An 18,080-nucleotide genomic window follows, 5' to 3' on the forward strand; every position below is an offset into this window, starting at 1 on the left:
TCCTACTGCTTTCTTCCTAATCTACTTGTCTTGATATTGATAAAGCTAGGCCAGTTTCTTCTATCAGCATTTGCTTCCGATATCTTTGGCCATCATTTTATTCTTGAATGCTCTGTGTTCTTATTTTTTGGATATGTCTTACAAACAGCACATGGCTGTTACCCAGTCTCACCATCTCTACCTTTCCATTAATGATCTGGTCCACTTGCATTTGTGTGGGTTACAGATACACCTAGAGATATTTCTACCATCTCATTTTGTGCTTTTTATTTAGCCTGCCTTTTCATGTTTCTCTTTTACCTTGGATTTGGGATCTACCTTTTTTCTCATTTTGTGTTTTTCCTTCACTGTTTGGGAAGTTAAAGACTTCTACTTTTTCTAGAGATTGCCCTAAATTTAACATCCCTATTTGCTTTAGCAAGTTATAAAGTTTAATAATATCTTCACCCCATTGTCAATAATACAAAGACCTCCGAATCCTTCAACGCTTATGACTAAGGTCTTTGTTCAGTGTTTCCTCCTGTGTCTCGGTCCTTTACTCTGTGACCATCTCTTCCTGCCTGAAGTACATAATGAAGTTTCTTTGGTTAGGTCTGTTGGTAGTGAACTCTCTCAGCCCTTGTTTAACTGCAAAGGTCTTTATTTCACCCACATTCACGAAAGAGAGGTTTTTCATAATCCGAGCTATTCTGGCTCAGTGCTCTGAAGATATTCTCTAAGATCTAACTTCCACTGTTGCTACTGAGAAGTCAGTTATTAGGTTAACTGTCTTTCCTTTGTGATCCTCGGCCTTCTCTCTCCGGCTGTTTTTAACACCTCTCTCTGCTGTCCTGTGGTTTTACTATACTACACGTAGGAAAGGGCATATTAATATATATGTTGCTTAGGATTTATTGAGTTCTTGAATTTGATGGTATCTTTCATCCACATTGGAAAAGCCTCAACTATTATTTCTTCAAACATTAAATTTCCTACATTCTGTATTTCCTGTTAGAGAACTTTTAGTGTATTAAATGTGTGGTCCTTTCACTCCAGCCTCGGTGACCCTGAACCTCTCCTGACATTCTCCGACTATTTGTCTCTGTGGTACATTCCAGGTAATCATCTCACATCCATTTATCAGTTCCCTAATTCTTTCTGGAGCTATGTCTTATCAGCTATTCAAAACATATGTTAAGTTTTTTGTTTAAATTATTATATGTCTCAGTTCTGAAAATCCCGTTAGGCTATTTGTTAAATGTTTGAACATTTCTGAAGGCCTCCTGCTTGTTAGTCGTATTTTCAACAGGCTGCACTTGGCAGGCCCTCAGTCAGGATACATTGCACGAATCTCTCCGAGCAAACATATTTCACATTTTGCAGCTCATGCTTTCACTACAGATGGCCTCTGTGGGTCTGACTATACTGTTTATTTCTCCTGATTCTTGTTTATGTTGGCTTTTCCTTTATGTTTTATGATTTTTTATTGGGAACTTATTTTCTTAAAACTTTATCTGTAGATACTGTTAAAGTCTGAGCTAAGATGCATCCGTCCAGAGAGAATGGATGTTTTCTTCTGTCACCTCTGTGGGCACCACCAACTCGGAAACTCTACAGACGGAATTCTTCACTGCGTTTAGTGTAAACTGTAACCACAGACTCACATGTGGATGGCTTTTTGGCTGGGAATTCCCATAAGGAACTACCTCTTTCCTTTACCCAATGCCGAGTCCCAGCTACCACCCTTGGGTTGTAGTTGGCGTCACTTTCTGTAGGTCCCCTGTGTATGCTGAAGTCTTTGACCCAATGTCCCCCTTGCCTGAGCTCTGTGTCCTGTCCCCGAGCATGGTCTGTAAAGAGAGAAGATCCAGGTCAATAACGAGGTGTGTCCTGAGGAAAGCTGCCTCCTCCAAGGACTTGCTTCTCTCTCCTCAGGTGATTTCTTATTTTTTAGCCAACTCACCAATGCTTTAACCTAGCTTATGTGCCATATCGCTAGAAAATGAAATGAAATTATTTTTTTAAATAGTTGGATTTGAAGAAAAAACATAGCAGAAAAAGCTAGACCAGGACAGATTGTTGAGAGGGATTATTTTTCAATTTGGGAGAACTTAAGTTTATAGGTTATGGGGAAGGGACAGAAAAAGGGGGCCGAGCTAAAAATGGGGCAAAGAGACCTACTGGGGAAAGGGGTGCTTCTAGGGAGGCAGGAGATGCTCGGAGGGGTCTAGGCGAAAAGACTGGCCTGAGCAGAGGAGCGTGCGACGGCATGAACAGTGGCCCCTAAAATGTCCACATTCTGACTCCTGGAACTTGTGAATGTTACTTTATATGCAAAGGGACTTTGCAGAGGTTAAATTAAGGATCTTGGGAAGGAGAGAGCATCCTAGGCTATGTAGGTGGGCCCTGAATGTAACCACAGGTACCCTCATAACTGGAAGGTCTGGTTACGTGATGACAGAAGCCAGGACAGAGGTGATGTGCCTCAAAGACAGAGGAAGGGGCCACCGCCAAGGAACGCCAGCAGCCTCCGAGCTGAAAAAAGGCAAGCAAACGATTCTCCCCTCACGCTTCTGAGACAGGCAGTGAGCCAAGACAAGCAGATGGGGAAATTGAGGCAGACAGCTGAACAAGCCGGCAGAGCAATTTACAGCAGGTACAGGTCACCTCCCAAGAGATAACATCTGGGCCTCAGTTATATTTCAGCTTCAGGCTCAGAAAAGCAGCAAAACCAGGTGGGTGATGCCAGGACCAGCTGTGATGACTGACAACACCCTGCCCTCACACTGACCAATCAGTGGAAACCATGGCTCTGTAAGAGCACACCTAGAAAACTGATGAATATTCTGCTGAAACCCTCCCCTGAGACCTCCCCTAAGATTCCTGCCTGCAGGAGAGAGATAAAAGCCTCAAGACAAAGGATCTAGCAGACACAGTCCCCCCCCCACACACACTTCTTCCCCAGGAGACTTGCAACCAGGGCAGCCATGGGCAGTGGCAACGCATCCTGGGCTTACCCCCTGAGCCTATCTCCACAGCCCCCTTTTCTCTGGCTTCCCAGTGAGCCAGGGCAGCCCAGCCTCGGCTCTCCTGTTGCTGCTTCTATGCTGAGCCCTTTCTTGTTTCACTGTCTCAGCTTTAATAAACGTTCCCTCACAGTCACCTGGACTCGTGCTGTGAGATCTCTCCTCATGGAGTCAAGAACCCACACACTACTGGTAGGCTGGCCCTAGGCAGACCCGCCAAGGGCCAGGTCCCCTGTCCAGTAATATTTCCAGAAGAAAACAACCCTGCTGACTTTTAACTTTAGCCCAGTGAAACCAAATTCAGACGACTCATCTCCAGAACTGTAAGAGAACAAATATGTAGTTTTAAGCCATTCAGTTTGTGGACATTTGTTACAGCAGCAATAGGAAAAGAAGACAAGGACTCTAGGAGCTTAGAAATGGGCCTCTCTCCATCACACTCATCTATGAAGCCAAATCTGGACATACTAATGTTTAAATTATAACTAACTGGAATACATTAAAATTTTTAATTATTACTGAACTTAAATATAAATGAATTGAAACTGAAAAAAAACACCTTGCTTTAACTCAAAAGTGTCTGTGGAAACCATAGAAATGTATGTAAAAGCAGGTGGTGCACGCAATCTAACTGTTTCAGCAACAGCAGGAGAGGGTGCTCACTGAGGCAGGACAGTGGCTGTGCTGACAAGCGGCAGTAATTTCAATGGTCACTTTCCTAGTCTTGCGTACGAAGCTGTGAAATATCTTGTTGCACCAAAATACAGCATCTTGAGTTAAGTAACGTGCCCAGTGTCACCAGCTAGTAAGCAGCAGAGTTCCTAGTTCCATAAATGTTCTAGTAAGTACTTTTTGGGTTCACTCAGCAAAAATGTGAGCATCAACAATGTGAGGAGGAGCTCAGGGCTCCAAAAGGTCCAGGACAGGACCTGATCGGTAAAATCACCTGAGTCTGTCATAAGCTTCCTGGGCTCCTTGTCTGGGTCCCCAGTAGGCAGCCCCTAGTTTTTTCTCAGACTTTCGCATTTGCTCTGAGGCTTGACCTCACCTTTGCAGGGCAGTGACATATCCAGGCATCTGACTCAGCATCCGCCCCTGGCATCACCAACTCTGTTTCTGTTCATCCGTGGGGCTGTCAAGGCCTCACCACACTTGTTAAGGTTACCTACTCATTGTTATGGAACCCAGGAATTTGTGAACAAAGCAACAACATAAAATCTTTCAGAAAATACAATATAATTGAGTAATTGCATAAGAAACAAGTTTTAAGTTCTGGCCAGGTGGCTCAGTTGGAGAGTGGACTCGTATACCAAAAGACTGCGGGTTCGGTTCCTGGTCAGGGCACATACCCAGATTGTGGGTTTGATCCCGGGTTGGGGTGTTCACGGGAGACAACCAAGGGATGTTTCTCTCTCACATCGATGTTTCTCTCTCTCTCCATCTCCCTTCCCCTCTCTCTAAAAGCCAATAAACATATCCACAGATGAGGTTAAAAAAGAAGAGGTTTTGAAATAAAGCAGGTACTACTTACGCAGGTGGACTATCACCGCAATACTTCCCAATTCTTTTGGCGTCGTTGACTTCTCCACCATTAAACACAGCCACATAGTCATAGCGGCAGTAGTTATCGCGCTCAACATCGAACTTCTCAAACTTCAGTTCTATGAGCTTTAGGGAAAGCACAGTATTAGAAGGGTGGGAATCCACTGCTGAGCACGCTCAAGTGGATTCCCCCTTCCCCGGACCGTAGGGTACCGTGGTTTCCTCTGTAGAAACGCACTCACTCTACGTAAGTTATTCTTGCTGTCATACTTCTGTGGGATTCGTATTTCTTGTGCTACTCTTTTGCTTTAACTTTTAATCATTCCAAACGATCATCTCACTCCCAGGTCAACCCTAGTTAAGATCTTAAACTTAGGAGCTCTGATTGCTGACAGCTACAGAAGCAGGGAATGAGTTATTTTCAAAAGTCCACGGCATAGGCTTGGTCTATTCCCGAGCTAAATTCTGTCCTGCAATTAACATATGAAAGTGGGTCCCAGAAGGAGTGCAAAGTCTTATAACCGCTCCTAATGAGCACTGGGCACAGAGCTGCTCTGTCGATTGTTTCACAGCAACGAGTAAAGTTATTTGTGGGGAACCTGCACAAATTCCATTTTTAAAAGCAACCAAAGAAACCATAAGCAGACTGGCTTTCACAGCGGACCACTTTTCTTTGCAGGGCGGCGTGGCCTGTTGGGCTGGCTGTGTCAGGTGAAGCAGGCAGACTGTTTCTGGCCTGGCGACTGGGGTGGCTATTATAAGTACATGATGGCTTTGCCACGTGAGCAAGGGTGACCTGAAACATACATACATGCACTTGGGAGGTTTTTTATCTTCCCACAATTAGCAGCTGCTGCTTAGAAAATCTTCCACAGGGTTAAACAATCTCATACGGGGGGATCTGCTTACCATTTGTATTTCAAAACCTGTTTTGAAAATTGCAGTTTTGGAATGGGAAACTGAATCCATGGCTTTGCAAGTCAAACAGTGCGAGAGCAAGTGGACTCTGGGTCTCCACATGAAGAAAGGCCTGTGTCCAGTTGCCTTCCTCTTAAGAGTCGGGCTCCTCAAACCATCTGGACAGTTCACACACAATACTTCCTTCACATGCTCAGGGAACCTCACCTGGTTCTTTGGGGCCAGAATGTGCCACAAACAAGTGACTCCTGCAGGGTAATCGCGGTCTGGCCAGTTGGGGGTTTTAAAAGAGCCGGAAGGTCTTTCAAGGCGTCCTCCACAATACTGATCCCCTGAAGTTATTTAATAAGAAAAAAATCCAAGTTTATGTCCTCATAGAGGTTACCGCAATGCAACCATGAGATTAGGGATTTGGAATATTAGGTGATAGTACAGTAAATAAGGGCAATGGCAGAAGCTCTTAAACTTTCTCTTAATAAGGGTCACACGGTCTCCAGTCCCCTCTATATACCCCCCCAAGTGATCTGTTACCTGACATATCAGCACAAGAGAGTGAAGTTATGCAGTCAGGGCCACAGCTTCCTCTCTTTCTTTCATATTTTGGACAAGTAAAGATAAGCAGTTGGGGTGCACTCATTCCGAAATCATGCAGGCTCAGCAAATGATGTCGATTTTAGGAGCCCTCCAGACAGGGTATTTATAAATAGGGTTAAAGTCTATGCCCACTGACAAAACTTGAATTAGTCGGTATAGAAAACTCTTATTACCTAAAAACTTTATATGTTATACATCTTTAATAATTTTTAAGAATAATATCCTTTGTAAAAACATGTTTATAAAATTTCAGTAATACAGAAAAGCATAAAGAAAAAAACTTACCCCAAATCCCACCACCTAAATCTAACCAGTTACTACTTTACAAATACTATTTCAGACATCTCTATACATATGTGTTGATAGGTTGACAGTAATAATTTCAGAAAGAGAAGGGGGAGGAGGGGGAGAGAGAGAGAGAGAGAGAAACATCGATGTGAGACAGACACATCGATTGGCTGCCTTCTGCACGAGCCCCGACCTGGGCTAGGAACTGAACCCGTGACCCTTTGGTGAGCAGGCCGATGCTCTAACCACTGAACCACATCAGCCAGGGCAAAATTTAATTTTACTTGAATGTATCTAACAAAGAAACTGAATTGAAATGAAAAAAATTAATATAGTTTAATGAAATATTTCTTTAACACAGAAAATGATCATTTTTAAAAGAAATCTCTAAAGTAAATGTATTTTAAAAATTAAGGTTGGAATAATTTCTAAGACTTTTTATTCATGGAAAATGTCAAGCATATACAAAGTAAATAGAATAATATAGGGTGTCCCCAAAAATGCATACCCACACTTTGAATAATTATAAAGGCAGTGTTTACTAAATACATTTTATTTTCAAAATTGAGATATCAGCTGTTAAAGTGTGTATACATTTTGGGGGGATATCCTGTATAATGAACTTCTACGTATCTGTCACCCATTTGCAACAATCAATTAGCAACAATTGACTATTCTTTTTATCAATACTGCTCCCCAGTCTCCACCACCTGCTTCATTATTGTTATTGATTTACAGGTTTGGAGAAGGTAAATTCATAGACTTTGAAATGCACAAATCTTAGCTGTAAATTTCTGAAAAGTGGATATGCCCATGTAAGTGACACTCCTATGACTACATGAACCCCTTTCCCACAAAATTCCTGTATCCTGGCCCAGTCAATCTGCTGAGTCCCACACCACGCTTCTGAACTTTCACCTTCCATTAGTTTACTCTAGACCTTCATATAAACGAAGCCACACAGTGTGTGCTCCTTTGTGTTTGGCTTCCCCTGCGCAGCACAACCCCGAGACTCATTCACGCTGCCATGCGCACTGGTAATCTGCTCCAGTTGGTGGAAACACCACGGTTTGTTTCCATTCTCCTGGTGACATTCCCGTGGATGTTTTCAGTTTGCATTATTTGGTGAATAAAGCTGCAGGAACATTTCTGTACAAATCTTTGTGGAATGTATTTGCAACAATCAATTAGCATCAATACCCAGGACTGCTGTTCCTGGGCCAAGAGCAAATGTTGAAGTTTAACTTCACATGAAACTACTGAAAATCCTTCCCAAGTGGTTGTAGCACTTTATACCTCTCAAGGTATGAACACTCTGGTTGCATTACATCCTTGCCACCATTTGATGTTTTAGGTGATCTGGTGAGTATGTACCGATACCTCCATGTAGTTTTAATTTGGTTTCTCTATTGGCTAATGATACTGATTCATTTTTCATGGGCTGATTAGTTTAGTCATGTGTCTACTTTGTGAAGTGTCTGTTCAAGTGTGGCCCACTTTTATATTTGTTGGGATCTTTATCTTTTCATTGTTGAGTTTTATGAGCTTTTTCTATATTCTGTCCTTTATAGATATTTTTGTGAATATTTTCTCCCATTCTGTACATTACCTATTCATCTTTGTAACAATGTCTTTTTGTAAGTATTGATTTTAATTTTAATAATGTTTTCATGGTACATACTTGTCCATCCTTTTACATTCAACCTATTTTGACTTTGTATTCCAAGCTCTTTCTTGTACACCACATAGTGTTGGGATTTCCTGTTTCACCCATTTTAACAATTACTGTCTTCTTATAGGAATACTTAATGCTTTGAATTTAATGCTTGGGTTTAGTGTGCCATTTACTATTTTGTTCTATCCATCCCACCTTTCTTTTGCTCCATCTGTTCTTCCTTAGTTGAATAATTTTAGTAGTGCATTTTAATCTTTTCCTTTTTAGTCCTAACTCTTGCATTTTTAATGGTTACTCTAGGGATTACAAGGTGCATCTTTAACTTATCACAATCTGCCCAGAGTTAATATTGTACTTTTCATGTACTGTGTACATATGTGTATGTGCAACAGCATAGTTCCATTTACCTCTCCATCCTTTGTTCTATTGTTGTCATATACATATGACATACATATACATATATCATACATTACATTCAATAATACAATGTTAAAGTATTTTTTATTTTATTTTTTTAAAATATGTTTTTCACTGATATTAGAGAGAGAGGAAGGGAGGGGGAGAGAGAGATAGAAACATCGACAAGACAGAAACATCAATCAGCTGCCTCCTGCACACTCCCTACTGGAGAACGAGCCCACAACCCGGGCATGTGTCCTGATCAGAAATCGAACTGGTGACCTCTTGGTGCATAGGAGGATGCTCAATCCACTGAACCACACAAGCCAGAGTGTTAGAGCATTTTTTTATTTTGTTTTGAACAGACACATGTAAAGAAATTAAGAGAAGAAAATAAAATAATATATAGCCTTTTACATTTATCATTTCCAGTGGCCTTCATTCCTTCCATTACCTTCATGTTATCCTGTGGAGTCATTTCACTTAAACTTAATACAGTGTTAAGTGTAAAGGAAGTTAAGGAACTTCCTTTAATATTTCTTGTGATGCAAGTGTTTATTTGAAAATGTCTTCATTACGCTTTCATTCTTGAAGACTGGCTATCGAATTCTGTATTGACAGTTTTATTCCAGCACTTTAAAAATGCTGTCCCACTGCCTTCTGGCCTCCATTGTTTCTCATTTAAAGAAAGCCATCATTCAGACCATCTTTCCTTTGTGTGTAATCTGGTTTTTATCTGATTGATTTTAAGACTGGCTCATCTTTAGGTTTCTGTAGTTTAATTTTGACATGCCTAGGTGTGGCTTCATTTTTTTTTTTTTTTAATTTATCTTTATTGTTGAAAGTATTACAGGTGTACCATTTTTTCCCCCCAATTGACACCCTCCACCTCGCTCCCACCCCCTCCCCAGGCCTTCACCCCGTCATTGTCTGTGTCCATGGGTTATGCATATATGCATATAACTTCTTTGGTTAATCTCTTCCCATCCTCCACCCCCTTCCCTCTTCCCTCTGAAATATGATCGTCTGTTGCCTGCGTAGATATCTCTGGGTCCATTTAGTTCATCAGATTCTTTTGTTCATTAGCTTCTTCTTAAAGAAGACCCTTCAACATTTCCTGTAGTGCTGGTCTGGTGGTGATGAACTCCTTTAGGTATTTTTTGTCTGGAAAGGTCTTTATCTGACCTTTGATTCTAAATGATAGCTTTGCTGGGTAGAGCAATCTTGGTTGTAGGTTCTTGCTTTTCATCACTTTGAATATTTCTGGCTACTCCCTCTGGCCTGCAAGGTTTCTGTTGAGAAATCAGCTGACAGTCGTATGGGTGCTCCCTTGTAGGTAACTGTTTTTCTCTTACTGCCTTTAAGATTTTCTCTTGGTCTTTAACCTTTGGCATTTTAATTATGTGTCTTGCTGTGGGCCTCTTTGGGTTTCTCTTCTTTGGGACCCTCTGTGCTTTCTGGATTTGTAAGTCGATTTCTTTCCCCAGGTAGGGGAAGTTTTCTGTCATTTTTTCAAATAGGTTTTCAATTTCTTGCTCTCTTTCTTTCCTCTGGCACCCCAATAATATGAATGTTGGGCGTCTTGAAGTTGTCCTAGAGGCTCCTTATACTATCTTCATTTTTCTGGATTCTTTTTTTTTGTTTTTGCTCTTCTGATTGGGTGTTTTTTGTTTGCTCATGTTCAAATTGCTGATTTGATTCTCAGCATCCTCTACTCTACTGTTGATTCCCTGTAAATTATTCATTTCAGTTACTGTAGCCTTCATTTCAAATTGATACTTTCTTATGTTATTGATTTTCTCAGTTATTTTTGTAATACTCTCACTAATATGGTTGAGCATCCTTATAAAGAAAATTCTGAACTCTGTATCTGTTAGCTTGCTTGGATATATTTCATTTAGTTCCTCTTCTAGAGATTTCTTCTGTTCTTTCCTTTGTGACATGTTTCTTTGCCTCCGCATTTTGGCTGCTTCCTGGTGTTTGTTTCTATGTATTAGGTAGAGTTGCTATGTCTCCTGGAATTTGTAGAGTGGCTTTGTGTAGTAGGTGTCCTGTAGGGTCCAGTGGCTCAGCCTCCCCAGTCACCTGAGCTGGGCCTTCTAGGTGCTCCCCTGTGTGGGCTGTGTGCACTGTCCTGTTGTAGTTGAGCCTTGATTGCTGTTGGTGTCACTGGGAGGAATTGACCCCCAGGTCAATCGGCTGTGAGGACCAGCTGCAACTATAGCAAAGAGCTGCTGTGCTGGAGACACCCCTATGGAGGATTTACTTCAGTGGAGCTTTGGTGTTCACCAAGTCCTCCCCTTGAGTGTGTCACTCGTGGGTGTGGTAGGGTTGTTACCCAGCGTGGTTGAGTCTGACCACCAGGTGCACTGTCTCTGGGGCCTCCCGGGAGGTACAAAGTGAGCCTCTGCCAGTGCCTTGCCCAGGGCCACCCAGCATGAGCTGCACAGCAAACCATAGTTGGCTGCTACCTGTGCTGGGCTTGGAGGTGTCCAGGAGAGGCCAAGCTCTGAGCGAATGCAGCTGCCCTAGTGTGAGGCCTGGGGCCACTTATTAAGCCGTGTGGGGCCCGCTGCTGCTTGTTTGAGAGATTTTAGGAAGGTCCTAAGCATGACGCTCGAGAGGCCACTTGCACAGAAAAGCCCCTGGCAATGGCCTGGATGAGCTGCAGGTGGGGAGGGTGGGGCCTCCAGGAATCATGGGGCAGGGCCAAAGGTGTGAGTCAGGGGCTGGGGATTCAAACATGGCGCCTGCCTGCCTGCCTGCCGGCTGTGTGGGGAGGAGTCGCTAAAGGAGCCATGGCCTCCGCCAGCCCTTCTGCCTGGGAGGAAGCTGCCCCTCCAGCTCTCGCACCGACTTCAGGCAGGTTAGTTCCTCCCCGAGTGTCCCAGGTCCTTTCAGGCTGCTGCCCGGTCCTGGGCTCAGAGGGAGCGCAGCCGAGTGAGTCCGTGCTGGGCCCTTTAAGGGGAAAGCCTGGGGCTCCCACAGCCTTCCAGATGCTCAGAGACAGTCCCGCTGGTTCTCACAGCCCGGAGTTGGGGGGGCATCTCTTCCCGGCTTGGAGCCCTGGGCTGGGGGCCTCATGTGGGGCTGGGACCCCTCACTCCTCCAGGAAACCTCCATCGCCGAGATTCCCTCTGGGGTTTAAACTGCAGCACCAGGGGTGGGCCCATGGCCCTGTCTTCCTGACTCAGCCCCGAGGGGCCTCGTGTCTCGGCCCCTCCGATGGGCCTCCGTGCTCCCTCAGCTCCCTGGTTGTAGGGCTTCTGTGCAGCCAGATCTCAGGAGGCTCTGAGTGATGGTGGTTCTGTGTTTTAGTTGTAATTTTGATGCGGTTGCAGGAGGCGGCAGGTGCAGCTGTTACCTATGTGCCATCTTGTTTCCTTCATCGTGGTTTCATTTTTATTTATCCTATTTGGGGTTTGTTGATCTTGGTCTGTAAATTGAAGCACTTCACTAAATTTTGGTAGCTTCAAGCCATTATTTCTTCAGATATTTTTTTCTGCACTAATATAACTGTTATTCTTTGGGATACAAATTACTCATGTAAGACCACGTGATATTGTCTCCCTTGGGCGCTCGTTCTCATTAATATTTTCCCTCCTTGTTCTTCAGATTAGAACATTTATATTCAAATTCACTGACTCTTGCTTCTATCATCTCCAATCTGCTTGTAAGGCAGTAAGGTAAATTTTAAAATTTCAAATTCTGTATTTTTCAGCTCTAGAATTACCATTTTATTCTTTTTTATAATTGCTGTTTCTCTTCTGAGATTTGCAATCTGTTTATTTATTAAACATATATTTCCCTTTAAGTTTTTAAACATATTCTTATAGCTGTTTTAAAGTACTATCTGCTAATCACAGTGTCTGAGTTATCCTGGGATCCATTTTTATTGACTGCTGTTTTGCTTAATATAGACACACTTTCCTGGGTTTCATAACATGATTGGATAGTGGACATTATGAACGACACATTATAGAGACTCTAGATTCTGTTATGTTCCTATGAAAAGTGATTTTTGTTCTAGCTGGCATTTAGCTTGGAAAGACTCAAGCTCAAAATATGTCTCTCTTGCAGTGGGCTATAGTGTCTGTCAGTTCTTTCATCTTCCAGCTGATGCTTTTGTGCCAGGACAACTGAGTTCTCCCCCATATATGTGGAATTTAGCTGTCAGCCAAAGATTAGGGTGGATTTTATGTGTATACTTTCTGCCTCAATTTCCCTGTAGCTCCCACCCAGGATTTCTCCCCAAACATTCTGGCTGCTCTGTCACCCCCAGATTCTCTCCTCTGACACCCCATACCACTAATGTTGCACTATGGCCCAAAGCAAGAGGCAGTTATGATCTTGGCAGAGGAATGGCAGCATTAGAGATCCCCTTGGCCTCTCCTCCTAAACCTTTAACAAGTTAATCAACTATAACTCAACAAATGATTCCCTGCTCAATATAGCACACCTGAGAGACCTGTGCATTAAGGCATCTAAAGGTGGGCAAATGAGAACAAATGGGGAGGTTTTGAAAAGGGAGGAAAGCTCAGACAGCCACAGGTACAGCCATGCAGTCAGGAGCTCAGGGCCAGACCGGCGCAGAGAAGGGAGAAAGCCTGCAGTAGCAGGAACTTCCTTCAGCTGGGAGGAACAGAGAATCTTGGAAGCCTCTCCAGTGGGGTGAGCAGTGCAAACAAGGGCTGAGTCAACTGAGAGGATGGGGCAAGGACACAGAGCAGGGGTTCTGCCACATGGCTGTCCACTGTCGGGTGGCTGGTGTTTCAAACAAAGAAAGGGAGTCACAGAGCCCTGTCACCCCTTGGGCTCCCAAAACTCGCCTCCTGTTGCCCTTGATGTCGGGTCGGGTTGAGAAGCACATAATCTGTAAACTGAGAGCTACTGCAGCAAAATCGCTATTTCCCTCTGTGACTGATCCCCAGTTGGGGTGAGTTGCAGTAAACCCAATGGAAGTTCAGGGTTGCCATTATGGTGAGGGCAAAGCATACCCTACCCCCAAGCAGCAAGCAGCAGGGCTGTGGAGGTCACCTGTGGGAGGTCACAGAGGTAAAAATCTTGTAATTTAGTACCACCTACTAGAAAATAGTAGAAAGGCCTCTTCAGAGAAAGTGGCTAGAGAAGGGCAAATAATACATAGATGCCTAGACAGAGGAGATCAACAAATACCACAAATAACCATAGCAGAGACGCAGCTCATAAAGAAAATGAAAAATCTCCAGGAAGCAAACTGGAACACATGGAAATATGTGATATAAATGACAGAGAATTCAAGATGGCAGTTCTGAAGACTCAACGAGATAGGAGAAAATACAAACAGGCTACTTAATGCACTCAGAAAATGAATTAATGAAAAAACACACGAGTACTTTTCCAAAGAGATTGAACTTAAAAAAAGAACCAATCAGCCCTAGTCAGTTTGGCACAGTGGTTAGAATGTTGGCCCACAGACTAAAGGATCCCAGGTTCGATTCCGGACAAGAGCATACCTCGGTTCCAGGCTCAATCCCCAGCCCCTGTCAACATGTGAACCGGAAGCAACCAATCAATGTCTCTCTCTCATATTGATGTTTCTCTCTCTCCCTCTTTCACTCTCTCAGAAAAGCAATGAAGAAAATATCCTTGGGTGAGGATAAAAAAAAACATTAAAAAACACACACAAACAATCAGAAGTCCTGGAAATGAAGCATGCAATTAAGGAGATGAGGAGTGAACCACTGAGCGTACGAAACAGAGCCAACCAGACGGAGGAAAGAATTAGTGACATCAAAGGTAGGAAGCTAGAAATTATGCAGAAGGAAGAAGGGAGAGACCTGAGCTTAAAATAATAAAATGAAAGAGCTCTACAAGAACTATCTGACTCCATCAGAAAAAGCAATATTAGAAAAATAGGCATTCCAGGAGAAGAAGAGAGGAAGAAGGGACCAGAGAGTGTACTCAAACACATAGTGGATGAGAACTTCCCAAACCTATGGAAAGAAGTAGATCTCAAATCCAAGAAGCCAACAGAACACCTAGTTACCTCATTCCAAAGAGGCCCTAGCCAAGGCACACTGTATTAAAACTGTCAAAAATTAATGACAAAGAAAAAAAGTTCTCAAAGCAGCCAGGGAAAAGAAGGAAGTAACCTACAAAGGAAAACCCATCAGAATTTCATCCGACTTCTCAGCAAAAACTCTACAGGACAGAAGAGAGTGGAGCCAAACATTCAAATGTCTATAAAAGAAATTACCAGCCATGAATAGTATATCCATGAAAATTATCCTTTAAATAGGAAGGAGAAATAAACACTTTCCCAGACATACAGGAGCTGAGAGAATTTAGCACTAGAAGACTTCCACTGCAGGAAATACTCAAGGGAGTTGTTCTACCTGAAACAGAGAACATGAGGTCACAACACTACGAGTAAGATCAACAAAAAACTTACAGCATAAACAGGGATAATTGTGACAACAAAAACATAAAAGGGGAGGGGTAAAGGTCTGAACTGGCAAAGAAAGATGGAGATCAGAATCAAAAGAAAAAAAACTACTGTATATATGCAACTTCATTTTTTTATAAACCTAATGGTAACCACACTCAAAACCCCCAAAATTAAGACACACAACTTAAAAAAAGAGGACACAGAGGAAAGAAGTATGAAACACCACCAAAAACAGCAGACAGAAACACAAAGAAAAAGAACCGATGGAGGCACAGAGCTACCAGAAAACAAAAGATAAAATGGCTATAGGAAATCCTCATAATCAATAATTACCCTAAATGTAAATGGTCTGAATTCACCAATAAAGAGGCACAGAAGCTACAAAGCATTATTAAAAGAGACTGAAAAAGTCACAACAAAATGGAAAAATATCCTGTGCTCATGAATTGGAGGAATCAACGTAGTTAAAATGGCCATGTTGCCCAAAGCAATATACAGATTTAATGCAATCCACATCAGAATCCCAGTGTCATTTTATTTTTTAATTTTTTTATTTTTAAATATATCTTTATTGATTTCAGAGAGAGGAAAGGAGGGAGAGAGAGAGAGAGAAACATCAATGATGAGAGAGTCATCGATCGGCTGCAGCCCACAACCCTGGCATGTGCCCCGACCGGGAATCGAACCCCAATTGCCTGGATCCTAGGTCGATGCTTAACCGCTGAGCCACGCCTGGCTGGGCCCAGTGTCATTTAAAAAAAAATAAATTTAAAAAATCATCAGATTTGCATGGAACCACAGAAAGAACATGAATAGCCAAAGCAACCCTGAGAAAGAAGAATGAAGCTGGAGGTATCACACTACCTGACTTCTAATTATACTACAGAGCTACGATCATCAAAACAGCATGGTCCTGGCAGAAAAACAGACACACAGACAATGGAACAGAATAGAGAGCCCAGATATAAAACTACATGTATATGGGAAGATAATTTTTGACAAAGGAGCCAGAAACACAGAATGGAGTACAGATAGTCTCTTCAATAAATGGTGCTGGGAAAACTGGAAAGCCACATGCAAAAGAATGAAACGGGATTACAGTTTGTCCCCATGTACAAAAATTAACTCAAAATGGATGAAAGACCTAAGTGTGAGACCTGAAACAATAAATTACATAGAAGAAAGATAACACAGGTACTAAACTTATGGACCTTGGTTGTAGAGAACATTTTATGACTGTACCAAACTAAAAAGCTTCTGCACAGCAAAAGAAACTGACAACAAAACAAAGAGGCAGCTGACCAGAGGGAGATGGTATTCACAAGCAGCTCCCACAAAGGTTTAATATCCAGCATATATAAAGAACTCATAAAACTCAACACCAAACAAACAACCCAATTAAAAATGGGCACATGACCTGAACAGACACCTCTCCCAAGAAGACATACAAATGGCCAACAGATATATGAGAAGATGTTCAACCTCACTAGCAATTAGGAGAATGCAAATCAAAACTGCAATGAGATCCCACCTCTCACCTGTTAGAGGGGCTGTTATCAGCAAGACAAGTAACAACAAGTGTTGGAGAGGCTGTGGAGAGAAGGGAACCCTCATTCACTGCTGGGGAATGTAGACTGGGACAGACACTACAGAAAACAGACTGTCGAGGCCTCAAAAAATTAAGAATAGCCCTGGCTGGTGTGGCTCACTGGTTAGAGCGCTGGCTCGCACACTTGAGGGTTGTGAGTCAAGGGTAAGCACCTGAGTTATGGGTTTGCTCCCTGCCCCAGGTTGGGGTGCATGCAGGAGGCAACCGGTCAATATCACTCTTTCTGTCTCTCTCTCTCTCTCTTGCTCTCTCTCCCTCCTTCCCTCCCTTCCTCTCTCCCTCCTACTCTCTCTGAAAAGCAATGGGAAAAATATCCTCAGCTGAAGATTAACAATAAATAAGTAAAAAATTAAGAATAGAGCTAGCATACAACCCAGCAGTCCCTCTCCTGGGTATATGCCCCAAAAAACTCAAAAACATGTATTCTCAAAGTCATATGCACCCCTACGTTCACTGCAGCATTATTCAAGGTGTCCAAGACACGGAAACAGCCAAAGTGCCCTGCGATAGAGGCCTGGATAGGGATGTGGGAGGTGTGCACAATGGATACTACTCACCATGAGAAAGGATGGATACTGCCATTTTCAACAACACGGATGGACCCTGAGAATATTATGCTACATGAGATGTCAGGCAGAAAAAGCTAACAACCATACAATTTCACTTATGAAGGATATAAAACTGAAAATGATGGACACAAAAGGCATCGTGGTTGCCAGAGAGAAGATGATGGGGGCTGGAGGTTGAAGGGGGCCTAATATATGGTGACAGAAGATGGTCTGACTTTGGGTGGTGGGTACACAGTGCAATATACAGATCTTGTAACATAGAAAGCCACACCTGAGACCTTTATGTTCATATTGACCACTGTCACCCCAAAAAATTTAATTTTTTTTTTTTAAAAAAGAGCAGACTAGGGAATGCCCTGAGGCAAAAGGCTGCAAACGACATACCTTGCCCTCCATAGTTATCTTTCAAGGGTAGAGGTCTCTATTTTGGGGAGGTCACATGTACTGACATGAAAATATACCGACACATAGTGTTAAGTGAAAAGAGAAAGTTGTGAAACAAAATGAATGCATGATTCCACTTACACTTTTAAAAAGTTATTGCAAAGCCTGGCTGGGTGTGGCTCAGCAGCTGAGCATCAACCTAGGATCCAAGAGATCGCGGTTCGATTCCTGGTTGGGGCACATGGGTTGTAGGATCGAACCCCAGTCAGGGGCATGCAGGAGGCAGCCGATCAATGACAACTCTCTCATCATTAATATTTCTCTCTCTCTCTCCCTCTCCTTTCCTCTCTCTGAAATCAATAAAGATATATTTTTAAAAAGTTATTGCAGAAAGTATGTGTGTGTGTATATATATATGCACACTGAAAGGTATGAGGACTACCAGCCATGGCTATTTCTAAGAGGGCGAAGGGTATGTTTCTATACCTGTATGTGTATACATGTATGCAAACTTCACATTTTTACTCCATGAATGCCTACATTTGAATTTTTAGAATACATATGCGCTTTTAAAAAACTGATTTTTTCTGGTCTCTGTGTGGTTTGGTGGCACTTATTAGCTGTTTCAGAACTTCTCTTAACTTTAAATTAAAGGAGTAAATACATA

At 42.6% G+C, this 18,080-nt stretch overlaps 1 protein-coding gene across 1 annotated transcript in view; it reads right to left on the reverse strand.

Annotated features, from left to right (window-relative positions):
• The window catches only part of PCOLCE2 (procollagen C-endopeptidase enhancer 2), a 64,150-nt gene that overhangs the window by 17,967 nt on the left and 28,103 nt on the right, over nt 1-18,080 (reverse strand). Inside the window, exons 4-5 of the mRNA XM_087818060.1 lie at nt 5,673-5,797; nt 4,537-4,673 (exon numbers count right to left, since the gene is read on the reverse strand). Coding sequence (XP_087674186.1) covers nt 4,537-4,673; nt 5,673-5,797 — 262 coding nt within the window. The remainder of the gene's footprint in view (nt 1-4,536; nt 4,674-5,672; nt 5,798-18,080) is intronic.

The sequence above is a fragment of the Miniopterus natalensis genome, chromosome 6 (assembly GCF_054644295.1).
Source record: "Miniopterus natalensis isolate mMinNat1 chromosome 6, mMinNat1.hap1, whole genome shotgun sequence".
Taxonomy (NCBI): Eukaryota; Metazoa; Chordata; class Mammalia; order Chiroptera; family Miniopteridae; genus Miniopterus; species Miniopterus natalensis.